The following is a 24,997-nucleotide window of genomic DNA, read 5'->3' as shown; positions in this document are numbered from 1 at the left end:
AATAAAAATGGAAAAAGGAAGCCAAAATCGCCACAGTTCACATGTTCATCTCTGATCACGAATAGAAATCAGTCAATCACACACAGTCGGCATTTGTTCACACCATGGTTGCTGTTTCAGTCTGCAAACGATAGCTAATAAATGACCTTTACTTTTTGCATTGTTTTGATTTTTCCTTTACATCAAAAAGAATGTAGGTTATGTTCAGTTTCGTAAACGCAGGTCAGAATGGAAACCAGTGCCTTGTTATACACCCTTGCCATAATCAGAATGGCCAACAATGATTAAGATAGCCACTTACACATCAACACTCAAAACAGCAAAAGAAAATGGCACTTTTTATGAAATGTGCACCTGGTAATTTTTATAGAGAGGTTCAAATTTAGATATAATCACTGTATTTTAAATATAAATGCAATGCATCTCACTGTGGTGCAGAAGACAACAACCAGCTGACCTGGGTGCCTGATCAGTTGCTGTCCGAGGTATTTAATTGTGGATGGGTCACTTAACACCCTCTCCTGCTCTTCCTTCTTAGGGTTCATGGACTGGCCAGCCCTTCAAACAGAGGATTTTCCTCTGCAAAGTAGGATGCACTGGCACCTTACAACCCCCCTCAAAAAATAATTATAATATTAAACTACGGTAAATAATCAATTGGCTCTGGGCAGATTAACACAACCTTGCTAAGCTTATAAAAGTTGTAACTTCACTTGCTCCAATATTAAACTCAGGTCAAGGTAGGGACCCAGAGGAACCAGAATGAGGTATTGTCACGCTAGGCAAGAAACCATGAGGATTGTAGATGTACAAAAAAATATATATTAAAACGAAAACCTGTAAGAGGGCACACACACCAGGAAAATAAATAATAGCAACCTAATAAGGACCCTTGTGCATGCTCAGTAGCTGTGGAATGTTCAGCATTGGGAGGGGAAAGTGTTTATTTTACATATTTTGAGCATTTGTAATCCACTCTTCAGCTGAAAATGCTCCCAGAGCAAGCTTACATACAATCAGAACAAACCTGCAGGCTTACAATCTCTGTCTTACAGCAAGACAGAGCTGTTCCACCAGGCCTTTGGTCAGGGTGCAGCCTGACTCCCTCCTTTGGCAATCTTTACAATACTTTAGTTTATGGTTGCCATCAATTTTGATTTTAATTAATTCTTATGATGTTTTTATAATGTTGCACTATTTTAGTGTTGTTAGCCGCCCTGAGCCCGGCTCCGGCTGGGGAGGGCGGGATATAAATAAAATGTATTATTATTATTATTATTATTATTATTATTATTATTATTAACAACACACATACACTCACACACAAACACAAAAGGAATGAGGAGTGAAGAAGAAAACCAAAACTTTGGCACCAAGATGATGGAATGAACCTTCCTATCTCTCCCACTGAGACAGCCCAATGGAATGGCTGCCCCCCCAGATGACTGTGGAAGCAGAGGACGTCCAATGGGTCTGGCCAATGGAGGGAGCTCCGCTTCTCAGCTTTCCCACTCAAAATAAATTGAAAACCGGGGTGGGGTGCAGGGATGGGAAGAGGGATATTCTGCTTCAGCCCCTTACAGTTTATAGTGTCCTGGAAGAGAGCATGACTAGCTGAAATCCTGAAGTGCGGGATTCCAGCTAGGGAGGAAGTTACGCTGCAATATTTTGTTGCAGATCTCACTTTGTGGCTGCGTGCACACCATCCATTTAAAATGCACGATTTCCCTCAAGGAATCCTGGGGACTGTAGTTCACCCCTCAATTCACAGCACCCTTAATACACTACAGTTCCCCTGATCCTTTGGGCAAAGTCATGTGATTTTTAAACTCACTCTAAATGGATGGTGGGCACACTCCCTGTATATCTATCGGTGTGGCAACATTATCAGAAACCCCCAGAAGGAAGAAGGGGGGGATTGTTGGGCCAATTCAAGTTCCCTTGGCGTCCAGGCTGGGTGTGGAGGGGCAGGAAGGGATTGGCCAGCTTTGGACCCAGAGCTTTCATTTATCACTCCCTTCTCTGACTTCTTCTCTGTATAAACAAGGAACGATCATTTTTCAAGTCTGACTCTGACTTAATCCAGTTGCATGAAATCAATACTTTAAAGAATGTGGCAGTTCCTCAGAAAAAGCTGGATGTTTGCAGGAGTTGGTGACAACGTGGGGAGATATTGCTCACATGTCAGAACACATATCATAAAATAAAAGGTCGAGGAACGCACATCTGATGGCGCAGCAGTAATATTTGCTCCCCCACCCCATCAATATTTTATGTCTGCTTGTTAAAGTGACAGCTTTACTTTGATTATTTATGGCAATCGGCATTTTCCATGCATAAGCCTTAAATCTGCATTGGTCAGACTGCTCATTTACAGTAGAAGTGTTCTTCCTCCTCCATTTCCTCTTCCACACGAACAATAACCATGCTACTACGGAACTTTAAAAACCAGTGTCTGGTTTTGTTTGTTTTTCCTCCTCCCTCTCCATTCCTTTTTCCTTTTGTGCCATGCCTTTGCAACTCTAAGTCTTGCTACCATATGTCAGCCTGCCCTGGAAGCCTCTTTGGGCTGAAGAGTGGGATAAAATGCTTTAGATAAGCAAGTGGAATAAAATAAAGTAACAAAATAGATAATTAAGCAGAGGTTTCCATATCTAAACCTCGGCATTTTATAGAATGGGGTTGGAGGCAGCACAAAATTCTTTATCCTTTCCTGTAAAGTGAAGGGGGAAATTTGCTTATTCAACCTCACAGCACACATTTAAACATAACACATACAGGCACCACTTCCAGATACTTCTTGTCGTCTAGTGCTCCCTGCCCCCTGCAAAAATGACCTCTTAACATTCAACTTCTTGGCTGTTCTCAGTCATAAATTTAGTTGGCAGACTGACACAGCCTCTCCAATTCCTAGTTTCTTTCATTGGACTACAACGCCCATCATCTCTGACCATGGGTCAGGATGCATGGGGCTGATGGGAACTGGAGTCCAGCACCATCTGGATCCACGCCCTTTTCTTTCTTTTAAATTTGCCAATTTATCTAGTATCACATATTTGGAAAACTATGCAGAAAGTTCCACTTCATTGTTAAGTAGTCCCACTTCAGTTCCAAACTGATGGAGAAACTTCAGTGGTTAAACGCCTAACAGAGCAAACAAATGAGAATGGCAACAAAACACACAGTTGTATCCTCACCTCCTAGCACAGAGATGGGGGGGCACATACCTTTTGGACAGGTTTCCCGGGGGTCACTTGCCAGCGGTGGACAAGGACAGAGACAGAAGTGGCTGGAACAATGTATGCGGCTATTGTGCACCAGGCTGATTACGACACAAACTCATGCACACCCCTCCTCTCCATCCAAGCAAGCAATGGGCATGATTAGAGTTCAAGGACACATACCAATCAGGCAAAAACACTCTAGGAAGGTGCAGAGCAAGACTGGTGAGGAGTGTGACCCAAGGAGAAGGGTTGTGGCCTAGGGAGAGTCCCAAGGGGCGGGGGGGCACAACTGGCCCCTGGACCTGAGCTTCTCCTTCCCCATCCTAGCAGGAGGGCTCATTCAGACAACTGCCACTTTACTTCAAGCTAATCCTTTCCATCTGGCTTCCCTTCATCTTGTGTGTCTCTTTCAGGGCCTTGCAGAGCCAGGCAGAGGCCCGGGGCAGGTAGATAATGTGCCCCCCTTTTTTTACCCTGGGGATAACTGAAGTCTTGTAAAAAAGTAAGTATATATTTGTGAATATTGTGAATATGCTGACCGAGGCCCCCTTTGGAATCGGAGGCCCGGGCCAAGTGGTCCATATGCCCCCCTCTCTTTGTCTGGGCCTGGTCTCTTTCCCAAATGATGTGCAGCACACTCAATATTCACTTAGCTGTTTTCTCCCACCCTTATCCCTCACTAGTGCTATTTTTCTAGAAAAAGAGATGCTGGAACTCAACATGAGCGCCTCCCTTGTTCTCTTAGAATGGCAATGGCACCCACATGAGAAGTGCCAGAACTTAGTTCCAGCTGGGGGGGGGGAACCTGCCCCTTACCCTTTCTTTAAAAATATATATTTGTATTTCAGAAAACCTTAGGGTGGGTTCTGATACCTTCCTCTCTTGGTTTCTCAAGGAAGCCAGCTGGAGCCCCAAGTCTGTCGGCGCTCACCACACTAGCTGGCTATCCAGCAGAATTATTTGCTTTGAGTTTGACAAGATGTTCAAATAAATCCATTAATGACCATTATTCCCAAAGCTAATAATATTGACGCTACAGCACTGAGACAGCAGGCAAAGGAATTGGCTCACAAATTACAAATACATCTTGCAGCAAACAGAAAGTCCCGTTTGAGCAAATACAGGTTAGCCGAACAAGATCAGTTTTGATCTTGCTACAACAGTGGTTTTCAACCAGTGTGCCATGGCACCTAGGGACGCCCTGAATGATGGTCAGGGGTACAGCGGGCAACACTGGCCTCTGTCACTTTTTCCTTCTTTCTTCTGATGCCCTCTCATGTCTCTGCCTCCCAAAGGCTTGCACAGCTGTTTGTTGCAGCGGCCCTGCAGCTACAAGTGAATGGTGCCTCTGAGGCTGACCAGGGGGTGCTTCCCAGGCCCCTGTGGGGCAGTGTGAGGAGGCAACTCACTTTGGGGCAGGAGGGGGCAGCTCGGAGACCAGGGGAGGCAGCAGTGGCTGCCCAGAGGACTCCCAAGGAGAGGGGAAAAGAAAGAAGGCTGAGGGAACACTCCACAAGGGAGGTTGTTCGAAAAGGGGTATGGGGCTGTCCATTGTGCAGGCAAGGGGTTACATAACTGGGCTCCTGAGCCCTACAGGGGTGCCGCAGAAAGAATGTAGCTGGTCAAGGGAGCCATGGACTCAAAAAGGTTGAAAACCTCTGTGCTACAGTAACAGAGAACTAGGGAGGGCAGAATCAACCCATTCCTCATTCTGGGAGGGAAGAGCTCTGTTCTATTAATGGGACATTCCAGGAACAAATTATTCTGTGCCATTCAGAGGTGTGTGTTTTTTTGTGCCATAGAAAGATGTTGTTATAATTACTACTAGTCAAAAAGTGACCCAATTCGCAAGTATTGACGACTCCTCACCAGCTCAAAAATAACTTTGATGGGTTCTACTAGCCTAAGGAAGCTAGAGTTTGCAACCTTGCTTTGAGAGAAGCTAAGTGATAGCATCTTAGCGTACTTCCTAGGAAGAAAAACTTCCCACACACATGCTGCGTGGACTGAGCTGGAGGCAGAGAGAGCAGGCAGAGTGGTTGAGTTCAAAGGCAAACACACAGGAAGATTTGTGCTGAGGCTTCCCATTCAGATAACTGTCTGATGCCGCAGTGGGGTGGAGTCTGAATTTGAGGACTTTGGACTGGGTGCCCATTCCCGCCCCCTTTCCTGATCAGCTTGAAATAGGATTCAGATACCTTCTGCTCTTCCTGCCAACTCATAGTCAACTCATCCATAATGTATTTTGTTTTAGCTTTTTAAATGTCTGTTTTTGATTAGGACCAGAATCCAGAATACTGGGAATAAGTCTATTCTTTGGGGCTACACAATTTCCCATATTTCCATACTGCAGGGAAATTCAATGTCCCCAAACTGGGATATTATTCTAATCTAACAGAATTGCTATTAATATGTTAGCAATTTGGGGGTGGAGGATACCCCAACTCTGCAGGGAGAACAATGGGGGTGGGAATTGGGGCCAGAGCTAGCACATTCATCCCTATGCACATGCTCTACCTACTTGTGAGTATAACAGCTGAATCCTTTGTTCATCTAGTCAAGTGTGGTTTAGCAAGGAGTGTGTGTTGGGAAAAGACCTGGGAGACCAGGGTGCAGACCCCACTCAGTCATGAAGCTCACTGGTAGTGTCAGCCACTATCTCTCAGCCTAACCTATCTTGTAGGGCTCTTGTGAGGATAATATAGTGAGCAGAAGATAGGGTATAAATGCAATACAGAAATAAAACAACAGACCTTTGTCAAAAACGACCAATGCTTTTACAGCTGTCGTCAAGTGTCCCCACCCTCAGAGATTAGTCTGTTGCTACAAATATCAGACCCCTTTTCCTGTTGAAGCCCCTCAAGAGCTTCATTCAGCTCACTTTAATTTTTGAGACCTTCCAAAAGAAGTTGAAAATTTTTGTGTTTGGCAGGAGAAGCGTTTCAGGTGCCCTTATGCTTTCAAACCACGCAGTGCTTTTCATTTACAAGATTTCTTCTTTAGTTAGCTAATTATTCCTAACATTGCTAGGATCTTGGTCCCACCTTGGGTTTGTACATTACGGAAAGGGCAGATGAGAAATGAATGACAACAGCATCACCCTGAAAGTACTAACAGGAAGGCAAAATGCAGCAGGTACAAGGGGGGGGGGGAGGGAACGTCCATTCTTTGTGGGAAATGACCCCGGCCAGGATCCAGTTAAGGCATTTATTCAGTAACATTGCTCAGTTCTCCCTATAAAAGCAACTGAAATCTTACCGTCAATTCCAAGAGCTCCTTGTTCCTTGTTCTCTGGACATGGTTCAAATTGATTGATAATCTCCAGGCAATGATCCTTGGTCACATTAATCATCTAAGAACAAAAAAGGAAGGTTGTTGTTTTTTGCTGCTGCTGTTTTGCACAAAATAAGAGATTGCCAACAAATCCTTCCATTTAACAACTCTCCTTTTCTCTGAGTAGTTATGCAACTGGGTGGTTTTCTAGCTGTGTGTGACATCTCCCCCCCCCCCATTGCCTCTTTTCCAACCGGCCAGTGAGATTCCCATTTCTGCCAATCAATGTCAGCTTTGATAGGGTGAAAGCTACGATCCCATCAATGATTGCCAGGCTGTCCTCCACAGAACGCAAAGCATGGTTTTCTAGGCCACTTCCATCCCAAGTGGCGCCTTAGTGCCCAGGGGCAGAAAGTAACACAATGCTGATTGCCCCATCCTGGTGATAGACAGCTCCTATGGCAAGATGACACAGACCAGTTTTGGCTTGTCAATAAATTTAGTCCATGTGGCAGATGTTCCTGGACACAAAGCAAGAGGAAGAGTTGGGAATCTCCAGAAAAAATAACCCAGGCAGAGTCTGTTAGGCGGTAGGGTAAGACGTCCTTAGGAAACTGTGCACTGAAAGTGCTTTTAAAAATATTATTGTGGGGGAATGGATTGTGTAGGAGCAAGCACCCCCTGCATCAAGGATAGACAATTTGCGATTCTGTATGCCTGGGTCCTCTGATACCGATTCAAACGAAGGAACAGGCACCCACCTGTATTTTGGCAGATTGGAAGAATACTCAGTAATGTACAACACCAGCTGCAGTCTGATGTGGTACAGCCTAGGGACACATTTACCTTGTGGAGACACAGGTCCATTAGGACAGGTGTGTCTCTGCTCCACCAAACTCACTTGGTTCTCAGCCAGCCTCCACCTGCCTTTCTCCTTACAGCCAGTCCAGGTGATGGCACCAGATGCCAACCTCCTCCTCACTGACTGCCAGTGTTGCTTTTGCAGAACTTAGCAGGAAGGAGGATGGGCACAGAGCAAGAGTTAGTTGGTTCCACCAGCCATTGGCTCTGGCTCCGCCCACAGTTAGCCTTCTTGCCTCCTGCCCTACTAGTCACAATGGACACCAGCCATTATTGCTAATGTTGTTGCTTCACTTATCCCTTCTTCCCTGATGGGGAAGGGGGGCTGCTATTTTGTGGTTCGCCTCAGCTCCCAAAATGCATTAGGCCAGCCCTACCATTTATATATTTGCCTATGCATTTCTGTAGCCTTTAGATGTGAAAATATGTGGTGTGGGGGAAGAAGCACAGTGGTGAGGCTGAGAAGGGGGGGGCAAGAAAGAGAAGAGGGGGTGAGGAAGAGTGGGGTGAGCAGAACAAAGTCAATAACTCATCGGACCCAAATGGGGGGGTTAAAGGAAGGAAAGAGGGCTGGGAGACATTTTGTACTAGTTCACACATGACTGCAGAAACTCAGTGGGACCGTCCCTCAGAAAGGTGGCAAGCAGGAAGTAAAAGCACCTGGTGTATCTCCTGATGATTATCTACACAGACCCAAACATGCAGCGAGATTCGATTCCCCCTCCCTTCTCAGCATTAGGAGGATCAATAGCCCAGTGACACGGAAACCAATGCTAACTTGTTTAGAAGGGCAGCAGTCACAAATACAAGATTATCATCTGAGCAAAGGACACATTTAGAATCTCCAACAGACCATGAAAAAGCAGATGGAGAGTTCTTTAGGAAGAGAGTGGAGAAGAAAACTCACAGCAAGGTGTCCCCACTGCCCAATGCAGGGCACTAATGTACCACAGAGGAATGGCAGAAAACCTGGATTATGGGGGGGGGGGGGATTCCACTGCTCGACTTTTGAAGGCAGGTTCAGCTCTGTATATTCAGTGGTGAGAGAAAGGATTTCTAGACATGCTCAGAGGCACTGATATCAAACAGTTGAATCCAGCTCCAGTCCTTTTCAGAGAAGATCCTTTGAAGTTAATCGATATGCATGAATAAGGTTCATTCATTTCAACGGACCTACTCTGCACAGAACTTAGCTGGAGAAAGCCTATAATTGCTTCACAGTTTCCAGGCATTTAAATGTAAATCTTGGGGTTAAGCAAGTCGTTCAGATTAATTACAGCAGGTAGGGCAGAAGAAGTATTTTCTGGCACCACTATTAAATTCAGATGGTTAATTTGCTGGAATTGTTCTGTGCATGTTTAGAGAGGGGAAACCCCCTGGCTTTTAGACCAATGCAAAGTTAATGAATTCGCAGCCTCCAATCTAAATGTTACAATAAAGCAGCAAAAGACCCAACATTCTTTCTATTGAAATCATATTTATGCACTTACCTGGCACAAGAAGCCTAGGGGAGGTTTTGTGTAGGGGAATATGCCACTTAATTTTTGCCAGAGGCATAAACAGCAGCAGGTTTATTTGCTTTTTATGAGAGCTTTGCACAAACATTAGAAAACAAGATCTGGCACCTTTCATCAGTATCCAGCCATGCCTAGATATAAATGCGGCAATGCAGGAAAGTGTAAGACCTTGCTTTTTTTTTTTTTTAGTTTTTTAGTTCTTGTAATGCAGAAAACAAAATTGTAAATTTGATAGTGCGGTGCAAACGTTACAACAGAGAGCTGTGATGTTAGTTGACTGCCATTTAATTGGCAATGCATAAATAACTGCAAGCCAGATCTGCTAGGTGGTACTCAGTGTTTTATTATCAAAAAGTGCCTTTAAATGCCAGGATTAAAAGCTGGCAAATGTATTTGGGTTTTTATGAGAGCATTAAGAAGAAGCATACTTGCCATTAGGTTCCAGTCCAGAATGAAAGCTCTTCTGGAGAAGACTGCTGAGTGTGGTGAAGTCTGCCCAAACTAAAAATCTGAACTCTTTTTTTATTATTATTTTTAATTTTTTTGGTCTTTGAGGGCAAATACCCAGAATTTGGGTAACCACAAAACTTCCTCTGATTTCACTGTTTACAATCCATGCCATATGGTATAAATGTAGACATGTAACTAACTGATGAAGTGGACTGCAGCCCACAAAAAGTAAGCTATAATGATTGTATTTAGTTATTAAATTTCTATCCTGCCTTCTTCTCAAAGGAGCACAGGGCAGCAAACACACAAGCCATTGAAAAAAACCAAACCAACCATAGAACATCTTTAAAACAATTCCAATGTTGATGCGGTAAGACCTCTACTTAGAAGACTTGTTGGGAAAGGAAGGTCTTCAGCAAGTGCTAAAAAGACAAATAAAGATGGAACCTGTCTAATATTAAATGGGAGCAATTACAAAGAGTAGGTACCACAGCAGTAAAATTCTGAATTCTATATTCTCCTGTATTCCCTGGTGAGAAGGCATCTGCAGAAGGCCCTCCTCTGCAGAGAGTAGTGATAGATTTATATAAGGGGCGAGATGATCTTTCAGGTATCCTGGTCCCTAGTTGTAAAAAGCTTTATATTCCAAAGTCAGCACTGAGGTTGTGGGTCGGTCCTCCATTTGCCCCAGTGTTAGCCTGCCCACACCAAGCTGAACAGAAGGCCATCCAAAGACAAGTATTTCATCATCAGGAATTTGTGGGCATGGATTCATGGTGAGAGTAGGACAGTGGTATATGTCTTATTTGCAAGAGAAGAGGACTACAGTTTGTATGCTTTATTCTTGTTTCAACGAACAAGCTACATGGTCCAGAAGAAACCAAGTTATTCCTTATTCCTCCCTCAAATATCCATGCCATTATTGGGGACTATCAATATTTGGAAGGATTTGTTTGTGGAGGGTTCCCCCCCCCAAAGAAACGCCTCAAGATGATTTATATGTTTGTCTGCAAATGCTTGGACAAGTTCCCAGATCTTCAGGGGTGACCTTCTCTTCATAGGTGACTTTGGTGTTCAATATGTATTTTAATGGAGGCAAAAAATAAAATTTAAAAAATCACACTGAGAATAATAGAGCAGACATTGCAAAGCTCACTTTGTAGCAGAAAATGTGAAATCTCTTTCGGAAGGGTGGTGACCAGCCTGTCCCTTTTCTTAAGGTTAAAGGAAGCCATGATGCTACTTGCTTCCATTGCACAAGCTTCCCACCCAAATCCCAGCCTTCCTGCCAGGGGAGAAGTTGGGAAGCGACAATACATAAGTTTGGGCAGGATCATGCCTAGGCACTGACAAACCTGTCGATTTCAGTTTCTTATTTTCCCATGCTTAAATTCAGTTCACCCTGTTTCTGCATTGGTTGGCATTCCAACTGCAGCGGAATGGAATCAGGTCTGTAACGCAGCGAATGCGAGGCATAACAATGCCTTCTCACACCCTTAGAAAGGATTGAGGAGTGAACCCCCAATGCTTACCTTTTGCTCAGTGTCAAGGAAGCGTTTGAGGTCATCCACATCCAAATAGTCCTTGTGGTTGCTGTAGGTGAGCATGAGAAGATACAGGTCCCGGCGGGTCGACATCATCTTATAGAAGGCGCAGAACTCTTCAAAGTCCAAAGTTCCTTGGTTGTCATCTGTGTCTGCCTCCTGGTGGCACAGAGGGACATTTGCAATTAGCAGGCTTCCATCTTGTCCCCTGAGAAGCAACACGGTGAGCAGACCAACAACTACAGCAGAAGTTTAGAATGCTAAGCTACGTGGAGAGTAAAACGAACCCAGTTCCTATATAGCCCAAGACCGAATTCCAGTATTTAACTTCCAAAACGGGTTGTGCTGGGGGGAGAGTGGGACTGAAAATGGCTCCAAAAATTACCCACCCACTCCCCACAGTTTGCAGGTAGTGAATCTGGGGCAGATTTTTGCACCCCACCAGGGTGAGGGAGGAACAGATTTTCCTCCCAGGAGTGCTGACCATTTTCAGTGGTCCTCCTAATGGCTGTTGTTCCCATCTTTTAGAATGTGGTGTGTTCCCAGGGTATTCTTGGTAAAAACTGGCAGCGGACAGTAAGGATGCCATTTCTTTCTGCAGAACTGTGGGCATCTACTGTGGACTTTCCACAGACTCCCCCACCCCCCAAAAACTGTTGAAATAGCAGCCTGGTCCTTCTCTCCTCAAATGTATTCAGTGGTTTGGCCCCAGTTAGGATAAACCCAGGATAGAAACTGCATCCATTGATCTTGAAATCTCCACTCCAATCTTACATATATTTGGAATAGTTGTGGTTATTAAGTAGTGAGGGAATATAATTCTGTACGTGCTCAGAGTCATCCTCTTCTTTATTATTACTTGACAGGCCTCAATCATGGCCTTGCACATGGGTTCTGAAGTTCCTCCTGGTGAACCCATATTCTGATGAGCCCACCCTAGTCCAGCCTCCCCCAGATGTTACCCTCCAGATGTTGATGCCCTCCAGATATTTGACTACAACTCACTTTATAGGAGTAGTTGCCTAACAACAACTGGAGGGCACCAGGTTGGGAAAGATATTCCTGGATTATAATGCGAGTACACAAACTTTAAAAATGCTTTTATCCTAGTTCTGTTTTGTCACCGCACTAATTATAAAAAGATGCTTGTATATTGAGTGGAGATCTAAGTTAGCCCTCTTCATCAAAGAGGGAACTTCTCCCCAATTACGGCATTTCCTAATCACCGCTTTTGATGTCTCAACTGGGATGGGTGTTATTGTGGGGAAAAACAGATTTCTGGCAGATCTGCAGGGCTGCCAAGATGGTCACTTCTTAATCAAGCTCTGCTGCCATCTCCAAGCAGGCTGGAATTCACTTTTGTCTGTGCAATTCACAAATGTAAATCAATGGGCATTAACGGATTTCTCATTGCAGCTTTTAACTGCGTTTGTTGCTTCTGCTAGGCATTTCCCCCTCATCCTACTGATCATTGATTCACCTTCTTTGACTGCAAAACATCTGATTCTGTTTTCAGTGCTGTCATTATGCAAAGCTTCACACTCCATTAGCATCTGCTGGCATTTAATAGCAAGCAACTCCAACACACTGAAGCTTTTGATGTGCCCCAGAATATACAAGAGCTCTCTCTCACTTATGTAACAAATAAGCATCATTAAACACAAAAGGTTCCTAATGCCCCTTCTCTTTCTTCTACAATAAATTAAAGCAACTTGGAGCTTTGTTGATTAGTATAGAATCAAAGAGTTGAAAAGAACCTTTTTAGGCCATCTAGCCTAAGATGTCCTCCTTAAAATGTGGTGGCCCAGTAATAAAAGCAACCAGCCCATGGGAAACCAGGGCTTGGGTTTTTCTCCTGAAGCAGATATCAGACTGGCTGATGTATCCATCCACTGGGGTGGCCCAGGAAGCTGCAAGGAAGCCTACCCTCCAGTCTCACACCAGTGTGGCCAGCAGGCTCTGGTTTATAGCTCAGTGGCAGAGCATCTGCTTTGCATGCAGAATGTGCCAGGTTCAATCCCTGGCATCTCCAGGTAGGAGAAAGCCCTTTCTGAAACCCCATAGAGCTGCTGCTGCCAGTCACCACCAATGACCAATGCTAGATGGACCAATGGTTTGACTCAATATAAGGCAGCTTCTTATGCTCCCATGTTCTCAAAACCAGCACATAGTATCCCCAGGCACTTGCCAAGACCCAAGCAAGATCCACAAATGCTAACACTTGCCCTGTAGTCCCCAAGACAGCCAGCTGGGTCACTTGCCCCGGCGCTTGCTATATCAGGCACTCAAGGGCTCTGTGGGAAATTAAAAGGGTGTCACCAAGCCAGCCTTGGAGTGTTGGTATTGTTCACTGCTACTCCCTGATACAGGAGGGGTCTCATCAGATGGCACTTTGACCAGATTACTTACACACACACACACACACTGTTCTTGGTTAGCCAGTTGGCTAATGATCTGACTCAAGATTAGGAAAGTGATGTTGCACTGTTCAAGGAGATACTCCATCTACCAAGGAAGATGTCTCATGCTACAGACAGGGAGACCTCAGTGGACATGCATAGATTAAGATGTCCAGGAGTAAGGTTATTGAGGTGGATCATTGGAGAACTGGGCACACGGTGGTGGAGGAGGGCTCTGTGCAGGCCAGGCATGGGCAAATTCGTCAAAACTGTTTTCTCATTTTTCCAAGGTCACGCTCAGTTCTCCACACTTCCACATCAGTATGCACATCAGCCCTAATATACACATTTCTCCAAATACACAATTTTTTTACAAAGCAATTTCCTCTAATGTAAAGCATTTTGTATGCTATTTTCACTAACATATACTGTAGTAGTAGTAGTAGTAGTAGTAGTAATATTTATACCCCTCCCATGTGGCTGGGTTTCCCCAGCCACTCTGGGCAGCTTCCAACAAAATATTAAAAATACATTAAAACATCAGTCATTAAAAACTTCCCTAAACAGGGCTGCCTTCAGATGTCTTCTAAACATCAGATAGTTGTTTATTTCTTTGACCTCTGATGGGAGGGTGTTCCACAGGGCGGGCGCCACTACCAAGAAGGCCCTCTGCCTGGTTCCCTATAACTTAGCTTCTCACAGTGAGGGAACCGCCAGAAGGCCCTCGGTGCTGTACCTCAGTGTCCAGGTTGAACTACGGGGGTGGAGACGCTCCTTATAGTTTAATGGACACTTATCATTAGCATATGCATTTTTGTACACATTACTTGGCTGGACAACAGCACTGCAAATTTTGGAGAAGTTTGAACTTTGAAGGTGGGTGTATTTCTGCTCATGCATTGCTTTGGAAAAGTGTGAACTTGATAGGTTCACCTGTAAATGCTAATGTGACCTAATCTCTCTCCCATTTCTAGCCACCAGGGACAGCAGAACCTGCTCCTTTCTGAGGACTTGGAAGGAAGGTTGAGGACAGGATGCTATGAAAATGGAATAATGGACCCGATGGACCACTGTCTGATCCAGCAGGCTCCTCTTATGTTCCTGTGTTGAGGGGCAGTGGGCAATGCATCAATCCTGCCCTCATCCCAGCAGCCACTCACAGCTCTTATGCCAGGCTAGTCCTTACCATGAGGCACTAGTTTTCCAAATACAGCAAGTTTCAACACACAAACACACACACACACACACACACACACACACACACACACACACTTCTTTTTCACAGCACAATCACTATACATAAGGGATAACTCACATAACACCCACACCATCCTTACATCCCAAAAAGCCTCCACCAACTCAACAATAAATAAGTAACTACATTAAGAAGCTCAGAGGGATATGCTCAACCTTGCATATTGCAAATATATTATCAAGGATGCTGCAGAAAAGGGGGAGGGGAAAAAAACACCAACAAAAGAGGCCCACTTTTTTAAACGTCAAAACCGATCCATTTCCTCCCATCTAAAGAAGCCCTCGGTACATGAAAAAAGAAATAAAAAGAACAAAGCCAGATATACGCAAAGCTCGCTCCACTAAGAGAGCAAATCTACATCATGTTCCACCAGAGAAGACCAAACAGAGTCAATAAACGTGGAGCAAGGGGGCTCGAGGGCATAATGGGGGGGGGGAGAGAGAAATAAGCCATTCATCCAGAACAGACAGAGCATCGTCAGCTCCCAAACAGAGGGTGCAGTTCTGATCATGGCTGCAGAGCTTCAGTCTGCAGCTTTGCCTTGCTGAAGTTTCAATTAAAACCAAGTGGCTGCCAAGAGATAAAGGAAAGGGTCATGTGACAAAGCACAGAAAATTAAGTGCCCGCCTTCAGGACTTGACACTTCAGACACTTTATTGGGTGAAACATGGTCAAGTTGTCTTTGGGCAATGTAACGAGGTATTGGGGAGCTGACGGCTCAGTTGAAGGGTCACTTGCACAGATGATGCCAGGTAGGAAGACTGGGAGTTGGACATACTGGTGGTACAACAGCCCTATCACCCATCCATCCTGTCATCCTCTGCAACCTTCGCATGTCAGTGTTAATTATCCTTTTCCCCATTTGACAGATATTCCGAAAGAGACGAGCTGTTTTCCCCCTTTAGATGAAGCTGGATCTTCTCCCATTACAATCCAACAGTTGGAGAGCCAGTGTGGTGGTTGCTGGAGAGCTGAACTTGTTCCCAGGAGACACAAGTTCGAATCCTGTACTCAGCCATGAGGATTACTAGCTGAAATTCAGTCATTTGCTGTCGCTGTCTAACCTTGTGGGGTTGTTAGGGAGAAAGAAAATGTAATCTATGGCTGTAGCTCCTCCTCATTCACTCATACCTTGGGCGTCTACAATGCCAAATACTGCTCCCATTCCCCCATTTCAGCCTGCTGTCATAAAAGCTGTCTTTTTTTTTTTTTTAAGATTTCTGTTGACTTCTCGGGTGAAGATATGGAATCAGCACCACGGACAGCAGCTCTCAACAGATGCAGACTTCATTCTACGACAGAGATCACCAACCCAGCACCCTCAAAGGCTTTCAATGGAGCTCCTAAAAAAAAAAAATTGGAGCAAAATTCCACCTCAGGAGGAATCTATTTTCAGATACTGGGAGTGCTGTGAAAAGGAGTCATTAAATACTCTACCTGAGCCATTGCATCTGTGACGGACCTTTCACACAAGCAAGTCATCGCTTGAGGCTGCAGGCATCAAGTGATGAATAGGCATGCACAAACAAGGCCTCAGTATGATGCACCAAAAAGCAATGTTCTCAGGCAGAGGCCCTTCCCATCCCCCAGTAGAAGATGGTGGGGTAAGGGCACATACCTGGCTTCCCAGCAGCCACGTCGCTGCTGCTTACCAGGAAAAGGAGAAGCAGGGAGGGTTGCTGGGTTGACTCACCTAGGTGAATTTGCACTCCCCTCCTCCCTCCCAGTAAGCAGCAGTGAATCACCTGCCAGGAGGTCAGATAGGCACCTCTGCCCACCACACCATCTACTACTGCCATCACCTGAGATACTTTTCGCTGGAGGTGTGAGGGACTCAGTCTGGTACCTTCTGCATGCAAAATGTCTGTGATGTTCAGGCCACATCTGGAACAAAGTGCCCAGGTTTGAATGCCAACGGGAGCATGCCCAGAGGAGAGTGAGGGGTCTGGAAGCCAAGTCCTATGAACAATGTTGAAAGAGCCAAGCATGTTTAGCACTGAGATGAGACAATAGCAGGAGGCTTTAGAGTAGCCTTCAAATATCTGAATGGCTGCCGCATACAGGATGGAACTAATTTTGCCTCTGTTGCCTCAGCAGGTAGGACTAGAATGTGGTTAGTTGGCATCCATCTGTCTTGGGAGACAATGGAGAAATGCACTTTTGGGGGCGAAGTCAAACTGCTGGAAATTGAAGGTTTTTTTGCCAAACCTTTAGGAGCAACATCCTAATGGGAAGAGTTGCTGGGCAGTGGGAAAGTAAGACTGCATCAGAAGGTGATGGGCACTCCTTTACTGGAGGTATCTAAGCAGATGCTAGATAGCTATCTGTCAGGGATGCTCTGGTTGTACCCTGAATTGCACAGCCTGTCTTGAGAAAGGAGGATTGGACTAGATGGCTTCTAAGATCCCTTCCAACTGGAAGTGGGTGGCGCTGTGGTCTAAACCACTGAGTCTAGGGCTTGCCGATCGGAAGGTCGGCAGTTCAAATCCCCACAACACAGTGAGCTCCCATTGCTCGGTCCCTGCTCCTACCAACCTAGCAGTTCAAAAGCACATCAAAGTGCAAGTAGATAAATAGGTACCACTCCGGCGGGAAGGTAAATGGTGTTTCCGTGCACTGCTCTGGTTTCACCAGAAGCAGCTTAGTCATCTCCCTCGGCCAGTAAAGTGAGATGAGCGCCGCAACTCCAGAGTTGTTCGCGCCTGGACTTAACTGTCAGGGGTCCTTTACCTTAAGATCCCTTCCAACTGAAGTGTCGCTGAGCTATGGCACTTTCCCCAGTTAACAGATATCTAGCCACTTCAATACCCTTTTCGCTTTCCATGGGCCTCCACTGCACAATGGTGCCTTGTCTCATTTTCACCCACTGCGATTTTAGTTCCAACGAGGTTAATAGCTAAAGGAGACCAGGCAAGCTAGAGAAAGGGGAGGGGATGAACCCAAACCACCCTAATATCATATGCGGAAAGTTTTCTAATAATGAACTAAAAAGTGAACTGTCTCTCATGTTCGTCAAGCCAGACAGAGAATTAATGAAAGAAAATAAAGAACCATGCAGAGCATTCAACGCCCCACCCCCAATCCAGGTAGAGCCAGGGCTGAAAGCCAGACACTGAGCTGACTTCAATTAATAGCAACCATTCAGCTGAATGAAAGGATCTACGTTTCTAAGGGTGCCTGGCTCTAAAACTGAACCCTCATTCATTTCATCCTTTCATGTGGTTTCTTAGGATTGATGTAAGAATGGCACCACAAAAAAAGATAGTTAGGCCAGTGTCTATACAAGCAGAGATGCCTGTGGAATTTGGTCTTCATGAATTCTGGGATGAACTGTTCTAATCTTCCCCTCCCAGACGAATGTGCAGATTTGTATATAACTATCCACTCAATTAATGTTATTCTCAGAACGTTGAGACCTGGTCTTGGGCTCATAGAACAATAAAAAAAAATGTTAAATGTGCATATTTGGAGAGGAAATACATTTAGAAGAAAAGTGTTAAAGAAAATACATTTTAAATACTGATTTAAATGTGGATTATTATTATTTTTAAAGCAGATTAATGCAGAAATGGGAAAGCACAGATACCAATTATCTCATCCATTTTTGGCTTCAGGTCTGGTTTTGGGATCAAACCGGCCTTGGTTGTCCTGCTGGACTACCTGGTAGAGGGCTGGTAGAGTGTGACCATCTGAATCAGGTGGTGCTATGAAAGTCCTGGATCAGTGTTTGGGGTTGGTGATGGACTGAATGAGAACCAATAAACTGAAGCTGGATCCCAGTAAGTGGGAGGGGGATAAATTGGAAAAACCATTCTTCCCCACAATCAGTACCTGGCTTTGCCTTCCTAAATAGATACATACAAAAGCCTGAGCAAAACACCAGTTTGTATTCTGCTCTAATATAAACTGTCATGGATTTTTCACAAGTGCATTTTTATAGGGAAAACATACATTCTGCTTTCCCATGAATCTAAAAAGTCACTTTTGGAGAACCGATGGAGCTAATTTGAAAGGCTCTAATGGGCACTTAGTGATAATCCATATATCCATTCCTCTGGTTTCTCCGTTTTAATTCTTGTTACCCTCCACCCTCGCTATTTCTTTTTACAGATGCGAGCATTTCATTTCTTAATCCTCAGATTGTAATGGGTTTTATATTTAGTTTTCCATGCTGCTACCTCTGCAGGGTCGGTATTTGCTAGAACAGCATAAACGGAGTGTGTGTGAAAAAAGACAGTTTATTAAACATGATCTGCTCACAGCAGAGGTGCAGTTTGAGTTAGGAAGACTTGTAGCTCAGCAGTAGAGCATTTGCTTTGCATGCAGAAGGTCCCAGGTTCAATATCTGGCATCTCCAGGTTAGGCAAGGAAAGACCCATGTCTGTAATTCTGGAGAACCATTGTCAGTCAGCATATAACTAGATGGTTGGATAAGGTAACTTCCTATGTTCCAAGTTCCCCCTTTGGATTCTAGTGGCCTCAATACTGTTCAGGCCCTATGATTAAACGAACAGGGTATGCTGGAAGGAAACTTAATGGTGTGGGGAGGCTAATAATGTCCGTATGCTACGGGAGCCTCTGAAGCTCTGTACAATTTAATAGACAACACTGTCGTGTTACACATCAGCGGTAATTTTTAAAGAGGCCGTTGGGTCTGTGCATAAAGGAAGGGAAATCAAGGAAGAGATTGTGAAAGAACTATTACGTGTGAGAGGTTCAAGGCTTCGGTTGTTTCAGAGAAGGGATGGAAAGAGGCAGAGGTGCCCATCCTGTTCAGTCTTGTTTCTTTTCCTCCACAGATTGACTTCCACTAAAACCCACATTATTCATCTTGCTATCTGCTATGACTGAAACTAACTCGATTATTCTCCATGCATTTCAAAGGAAGGGGAGCATCGAAAACAAGGCAGGGGGGAAAACAACACAATTATTTATACAGTATAATGTTTGCAGACTAAAAACAAGCATGGCAATAGTTGAATACTGCTCAAATTTGCTTGTGTGATTTCCATTCCTGACCTCAGACAGGCCTGCAAATTGCAGCATTATATGCTCCCACTTCTGACATAATTTCCAAAACATCCCTATTTCAGAGTAATAAGATGTAAGGAGCAAGCTTTGGGAGCTCACACAAACAGGGAGACAGAAGCAAGAGCAACTACAGGCAACATCAGGGAGATGAGAAAGAGAATATTGCATATTTCCTGTTCAGATCAGGAAGGGCTTGGTCGGTCACTTCCAGCCCATGAGTCCGGTTGAGGGCAGACTTGAGGTTGGTGAAGCAGTGCCCTGTTTGGTACACTCATGGACTAGCTTTCACTGCTCCCTAGGACAATCTGTTGGAGACTGCAGAGCCAACAGCAGATGAGGAGAAAAGCGCTGTAGATTAACTAAGACAGAAAAAGATTGCCCTGCTTCAGTTTTAACTTTAGCCACGTCCAGATTACTAGTCCAGTGCCGAGGGCCTTCTGGCAGTTCCTTCACTGCGAGAAGTGAGGTTACAAGGAACCAGGCAGAGGGCCTTCTCGGTAGTGGCGCCTGCTCCCATCAGATGTCAAGGAAATAAGCAACTATCTTACTTTTAAAAGACATCTGAAGGCAGCCCTGTTTAGGGAAGTTTTTAATGTTTAATGCTGTATTGTGTTCTTAATATTCAGTTGGGAGCTGTCCAGAGTGGCTGGGGAAACCCAGCCAGATGGGCGAGGTATAAACAATTTATTAGTTGTTGTTGTTGTTGTTGTTGTTGTTGTTGTTGTTGTTGTTGTTGTTGTTGTTGTTGTTGTTATATTACTAGTCTCAATCCTTTGCAGGTCTACCCAGTAGTATGTCTCATTTCACAAATAGGTATGCTGGGGATTAAAAAGAAATGCAATAGACCAGCACAGCTGCTGTCTTGGAAAGCAGTTAAAAACCATTTCTTACTTTGGTGTACACACAAACAGGAGCCAGAGAGGCAAGGAACTGAAGCAAGGGAGAAATGAATGAACCACTTTGGAAGGTGTCAGGGGCCACATAAAATGAGGCTGGGGCCACAGGTTTCTCATACTGAGCAGGGAACCTTCTTCAGCTTGAGGGTCACATTGCTTCTGGAGTTGCAAACCAATGGCAGGTGTGGCCAAGGACACTCCAGTCACAACCCTCCAAGCAAGGAAGCATCACCATTCAACAACACATTACAGCAAGGCAAAATCCCTAGAAGAGGGTGCAAAGTCTTGGGGATCAGGTAGAGAGGACTGGAGGTGTGTGGTGGGGGGTTGCGTTCAGTCTGAGATTCTTCAGCCCTGGGCTAGAGGATCAAATCCAGCAAGGCCGTCTTTACAGACTTAAAGAACTTCCATCTGCAATAAGCTCTAGCAATGAGACCAAAGGAAAACAGATATGTCAGGCAGAGCTGCTGAAGCTCCGCTTTATATATAAGAAAATCAATTGAAAAGGATCAACAAAAGCAGCTTTGCGGGGGAAGTGAAAACTGCTGTTTAAGAGAAATCCTTCTCCTTTAAGTCTCAGCACACACATACACATTTTCCTTCCAGAGCGCAGCATCTTTACCTGGACAAACAATGGCAGATTTGGGCATCTGAGGAGGGAAAAATTATTCCTTGCCTCCCCCGCCCCAAACCCTCAGCATCTCTGTTGGTGCCAGCAACACTTTTAGATTCTGCTGACGCCAGGGAATTGGCTTGTTTTGAGGCAATCTGCGCACTTCAGAAGCCACACACACACACACATTCACCTACCACAAAAGTCCGAATTCCCAGCAGCGTTGTGAAGTACGCAACAAGACGTTTGAATAGCGCTGCACGTTGCCAGCGTTGCTTTAATCTTCCCCCATTCAATTATAAAATAGGTCAGGGCCAAAATGCAGAGACAGGTTTCAGAGGCAGCCCTTGTATGCCTGGTGGCAGATTTCCTACCCACCCACCCCCCGCACCCCACCAGATGCAGAGCCTATCATCCTAAGAGCACAAATTGGTACAGGCTAAGCACAGCAGCTACACTTCAGAGGAACAGATGGTCCTTGTGTTCCGGACGCCCTCGTAACAAATAGGAAATATGCAGCAGTTCTGATGATGGATGCAAGGCCACCATAACAAGCGTTGGGCTCCTAGGGACAGAGGTGCATCAAAAGGCCAGGTCTCCAGGTCCCTGAGCCCTTTTTACCCTGAGCACAAATAGCCACAACCACTGGATCGTTCAGCTGGCAGGGTGTTGTGTTGCACACGATTCCCCCACTAAATGCAGCCTGGCAATTCCTTTTGGGTGCCCCAGTTGGGAACAGTCTGAGGGCTCACTGTTCACCTTGTGGCCAGCTGGATCCTTGAGCACCTTCCCAGCACCTTTGTCCCGCTGGGCTTTGGCTCAGGTGGAACACCAGTCAGGCCTTCTCTGCACCACATTTCCCCTTCCTGCTCTGAATTCTGAAGCCTCTCTGACAGCTTCTGTCTCTCCATGACATGGGACCTCCCTTAAGATCTTGCATGACTTTGCTGCCCTAGATGCCAGAGCAGGAGAAAGGAGGATGAGGAGCAGAAGCAGGCTGGAAGGCAGGCACCCAGGAGTGGAGGAGATCCTTCCCCTTGTGATTCTGGATGTTACAAGCATCCCAGTTGCTGGAGCCCACAGGAGGGGAGAGCGCTCCTGCTTTTCAGAGGTGGAAAGCCCAATCATTGTTAGCATGGTTCATTCCCTCAACAGTTCTCCAAGTTCTGACAAATCAGGAACCTGCAAACCTCATCTTGACACTTGGTGCTATGCAAAAAATTGATGGTAATTCTAGAAACTAACCACCTCCCAGGGGGGCACTGTTAAGCCTAGAGAATAAAGGTCGCACCTTCTGTGGCCACTTTGTGACTCGCATGCCAGTAACATACAATAAACATGAAAGTGAGGACATCTGGTGGTAGAAATGATGAAGAAAAACAAGTCTGCCAGGGCTGCAGCCATAAAAAGAGCCCAACAGGAAAAGGAGCTGTCTGTTCAGTGTTTATATTGCAGTTTATCGCCCCCGAGTGCCTGCAGTCTGCCTTGTAGAGATGCGACTGCGAATGGAGTGCCCTTACCTTGAACATCTGCTTGACTTTCTGCCGGGGTAGGTTGACGTTCAGCTTATGCATCAGCTGGAGCACCTCGTTGATGCTCAGGCTGCCATCGCCATTTTTGTCCGCTTCGTCGAAGGTTTGCTTCAACCACATTTAGCAGGAGTCAAGGAAAAGAGAGGAGACAACTCTGCCACGGCAAGCAAAGAGGAGAAGGGAATGAAGGCTGCTTCCCGGGGACTACAGAAATAAAGGGATTCAAAAGCCACAGAGCACTTAAATCAGGAAGAAACAAAATCATGGAAGGCCATCTGATCAAGCTTTCTGCCACAAGATGGGACCATCCATTCAGTGGGCATGACAAGCAAACTGTTGCTGTTTGACCACTGCTCCATTTTGCCTCGTGCTGCTTGGGGAGGCTCCCCAAGACCTTGGACAGAGGGAGGTCCTTCCTAGCTTAGCTACCTGAGAAAAGATTTACCCGATAGTGTTAGGATTTGGGACTTTCTAAAGTAGCAGTATATGGCAGTACTTCTACTGCCACGAAGTAATGGTCCTTCTTCACTAATGCAACATATTGTGGGCTTTGGTGGACATAAAATATAAAAACTTTTTTTTTGAGGGGAGGGGTTCAAAGGAAGAACATGCTTGACTGCCCGCGTTAGACACCCCACAAGGTCAGTGTCAGGGTTTGGCATTGTTGGACGTCTGCCAAGGCCAAGGCCCCAACCAGGGGCCCACTGCAAAAAACCACAACCCTGCGCCCTTCTGCTCTTGTCTGTGCCCTGAGGTTGCTGCTGCTGCTGTTTATGATGATGATGATGATGATGACATTCCTTAATCCCATTATAAAATACAGGCAGATAAAACCAAATGAAGAAGCAGCGTGTGCAATACAGAATTCCTAAAATGCTCCTCCAGCAATACAATGAGCTGTGACCAATGTTAGTCCCACTCAGAGTAGACTCTTCGAAATTAACAGAAATGGCTAACTTAGGTCCATTTGTGTCAATGGGTCTACTGTGACCAGGACTTAGTTGCCAGTGATTTAATGTCACTCTCTGCTCACCTACACCGTTGGCAGTGATAGGAATGTGGAAAGGAAGCAACATCTTTCCCTTACTTTGCCCTTTTCTCCTCTGGGTGATGGTGTGGGTTAGGCAAATGGGTAGGGGAAACAGAAGTGAGGATGAAGGAGGCGACTACTGAAGAACCCGTGTTCAAGGTGCCCATCAAAACTGTATGGCCAACAGTGCATCACTCTCCTGCCCTCCACTGAAGGATACTGGTCTCTAGTCCTCTGACGCTTTGACAGGCTGTCTTCATCGCTAATCCCAGCCATCAAGTACTTCAGGCCAGTGATCCACGTCCGAGCTTCCCCTGCGCTGGATGACACCAAGTCAAGAGACTCCATGTGATCTCCATAGTAGATACTGAAGCAGCAGTTGGGGTCAAAGCTGCCATCCGCATAGCGCTGGAAGATCTCCGACTGTTTTCCTTCACAGACCTCCTGGATCGAATCGATAGAGACTGGGAAAAAATAAAGTAAGGCAAGGAGGTGAGGGGGTGGGCTGGGCAATCATGCAAAAGGTTGGAATAAAGACTCACTCTTGAATAAAGAAACTATTTCCATCCCACATTTGATACCTAGTGTGAGTTTGATTTTTATCTCCCCCCAACCTGATTTGGGGCCATTTGGCAGACTGTGGTACATGACTGCAAGGCTGCTGAGCATTCAATTATCATTTGGAAACCCAAGGATTGTGTTACTCAGGGCCCCTGCCCCAGATTACATGTTGTATGGGCAATCTATCCAGAAGATAAATTGTAGATTGAGGAGTTAGTGATCTGACATGGTTGCCCTCTTCCTGCCTCTGTTCCTTCCCCTTCTCCTTGTCTCTTAAGTTCTTTGATGGCATGAGAACAGCCTATAATGTCCTAATCAGTTAGGAAGAAGAGATAGTGATGAGTACCCCTTGGATGTTGGACATTGTTTTGAGAAAGTGAGGCATGGGGGGGGGGGGTAATGAATAATCTGCATGTAGCCAGTAATGAATGATCTGCAAGTAGCCAGTCAGGCAAGCCACACGGGCTGGCTAGCTATAAATCAGTTGGTTGTGGACAGAATTTTTGGAAGAAGCTCATGCACGGGCTGATTGGCCGTGGGGTCGTGCAAACTAAAGTCTACCTGGGGGAGTCACTTCACCACTTATTGGGGGCTTCCAAGTGGCAGATCGAAGTGCTTGCTGCGTATGTATATATTGCTTGCTGTTTAGAATAAAAATCTTTAATCTTCTCACTCACTTGCGTTTTGTATTACTTCTGAATCTCATTTTAAAAGAACCACCTTGCATTTTGCAAGACCCATGTTAAGTTGTTTTATGCGCACAGCTGAGCGTGTGGATGCGCCCCCTGCAGCAGGGAATCCAGACTGGATG

The 24,997-nt window shown here is 45.3% G+C and overlaps 1 protein-coding gene across 1 annotated transcript in view; it reads right to left on the bottom strand.

Moving 5' to 3' along the window:
* The window catches only part of PLCH2 (phospholipase C eta 2), a 118,985-nt gene that overhangs the window by 83,456 nt on the left and 10,532 nt on the right, over positions 1-24,997 (bottom strand). The window contains exons 3-6 of the mRNA XM_083513372.1: positions 23,836-24,089; positions 22,584-22,703; positions 10,858-11,028; positions 6,483-6,576 (exon numbers count right to left, since the gene is read on the bottom strand). Of these exons, the coding sequence (XP_083369498.1) occupies positions 6,483-6,576; positions 10,858-11,028; positions 22,584-22,703; positions 23,836-24,089 (639 nt within the window). The remainder of the gene's footprint in view (positions 1-6,482; positions 6,577-10,857; positions 11,029-22,583; positions 22,704-23,835; positions 24,090-24,997) is intronic.

The sequence above is a fragment of the Podarcis liolepis genome (genome assembly GCF_965112155.1).
Source record: "Podarcis liolepis genome assembly, chromosome: 7".
Taxonomy (NCBI): domain Eukaryota; kingdom Metazoa; phylum Chordata; class Lepidosauria; order Squamata; family Lacertidae; genus Podarcis; species Podarcis liolepis.
Note: the sequence above shows the minus strand (reverse complement) of the source record. Positions and strands in the feature narration are given on the sequence as shown.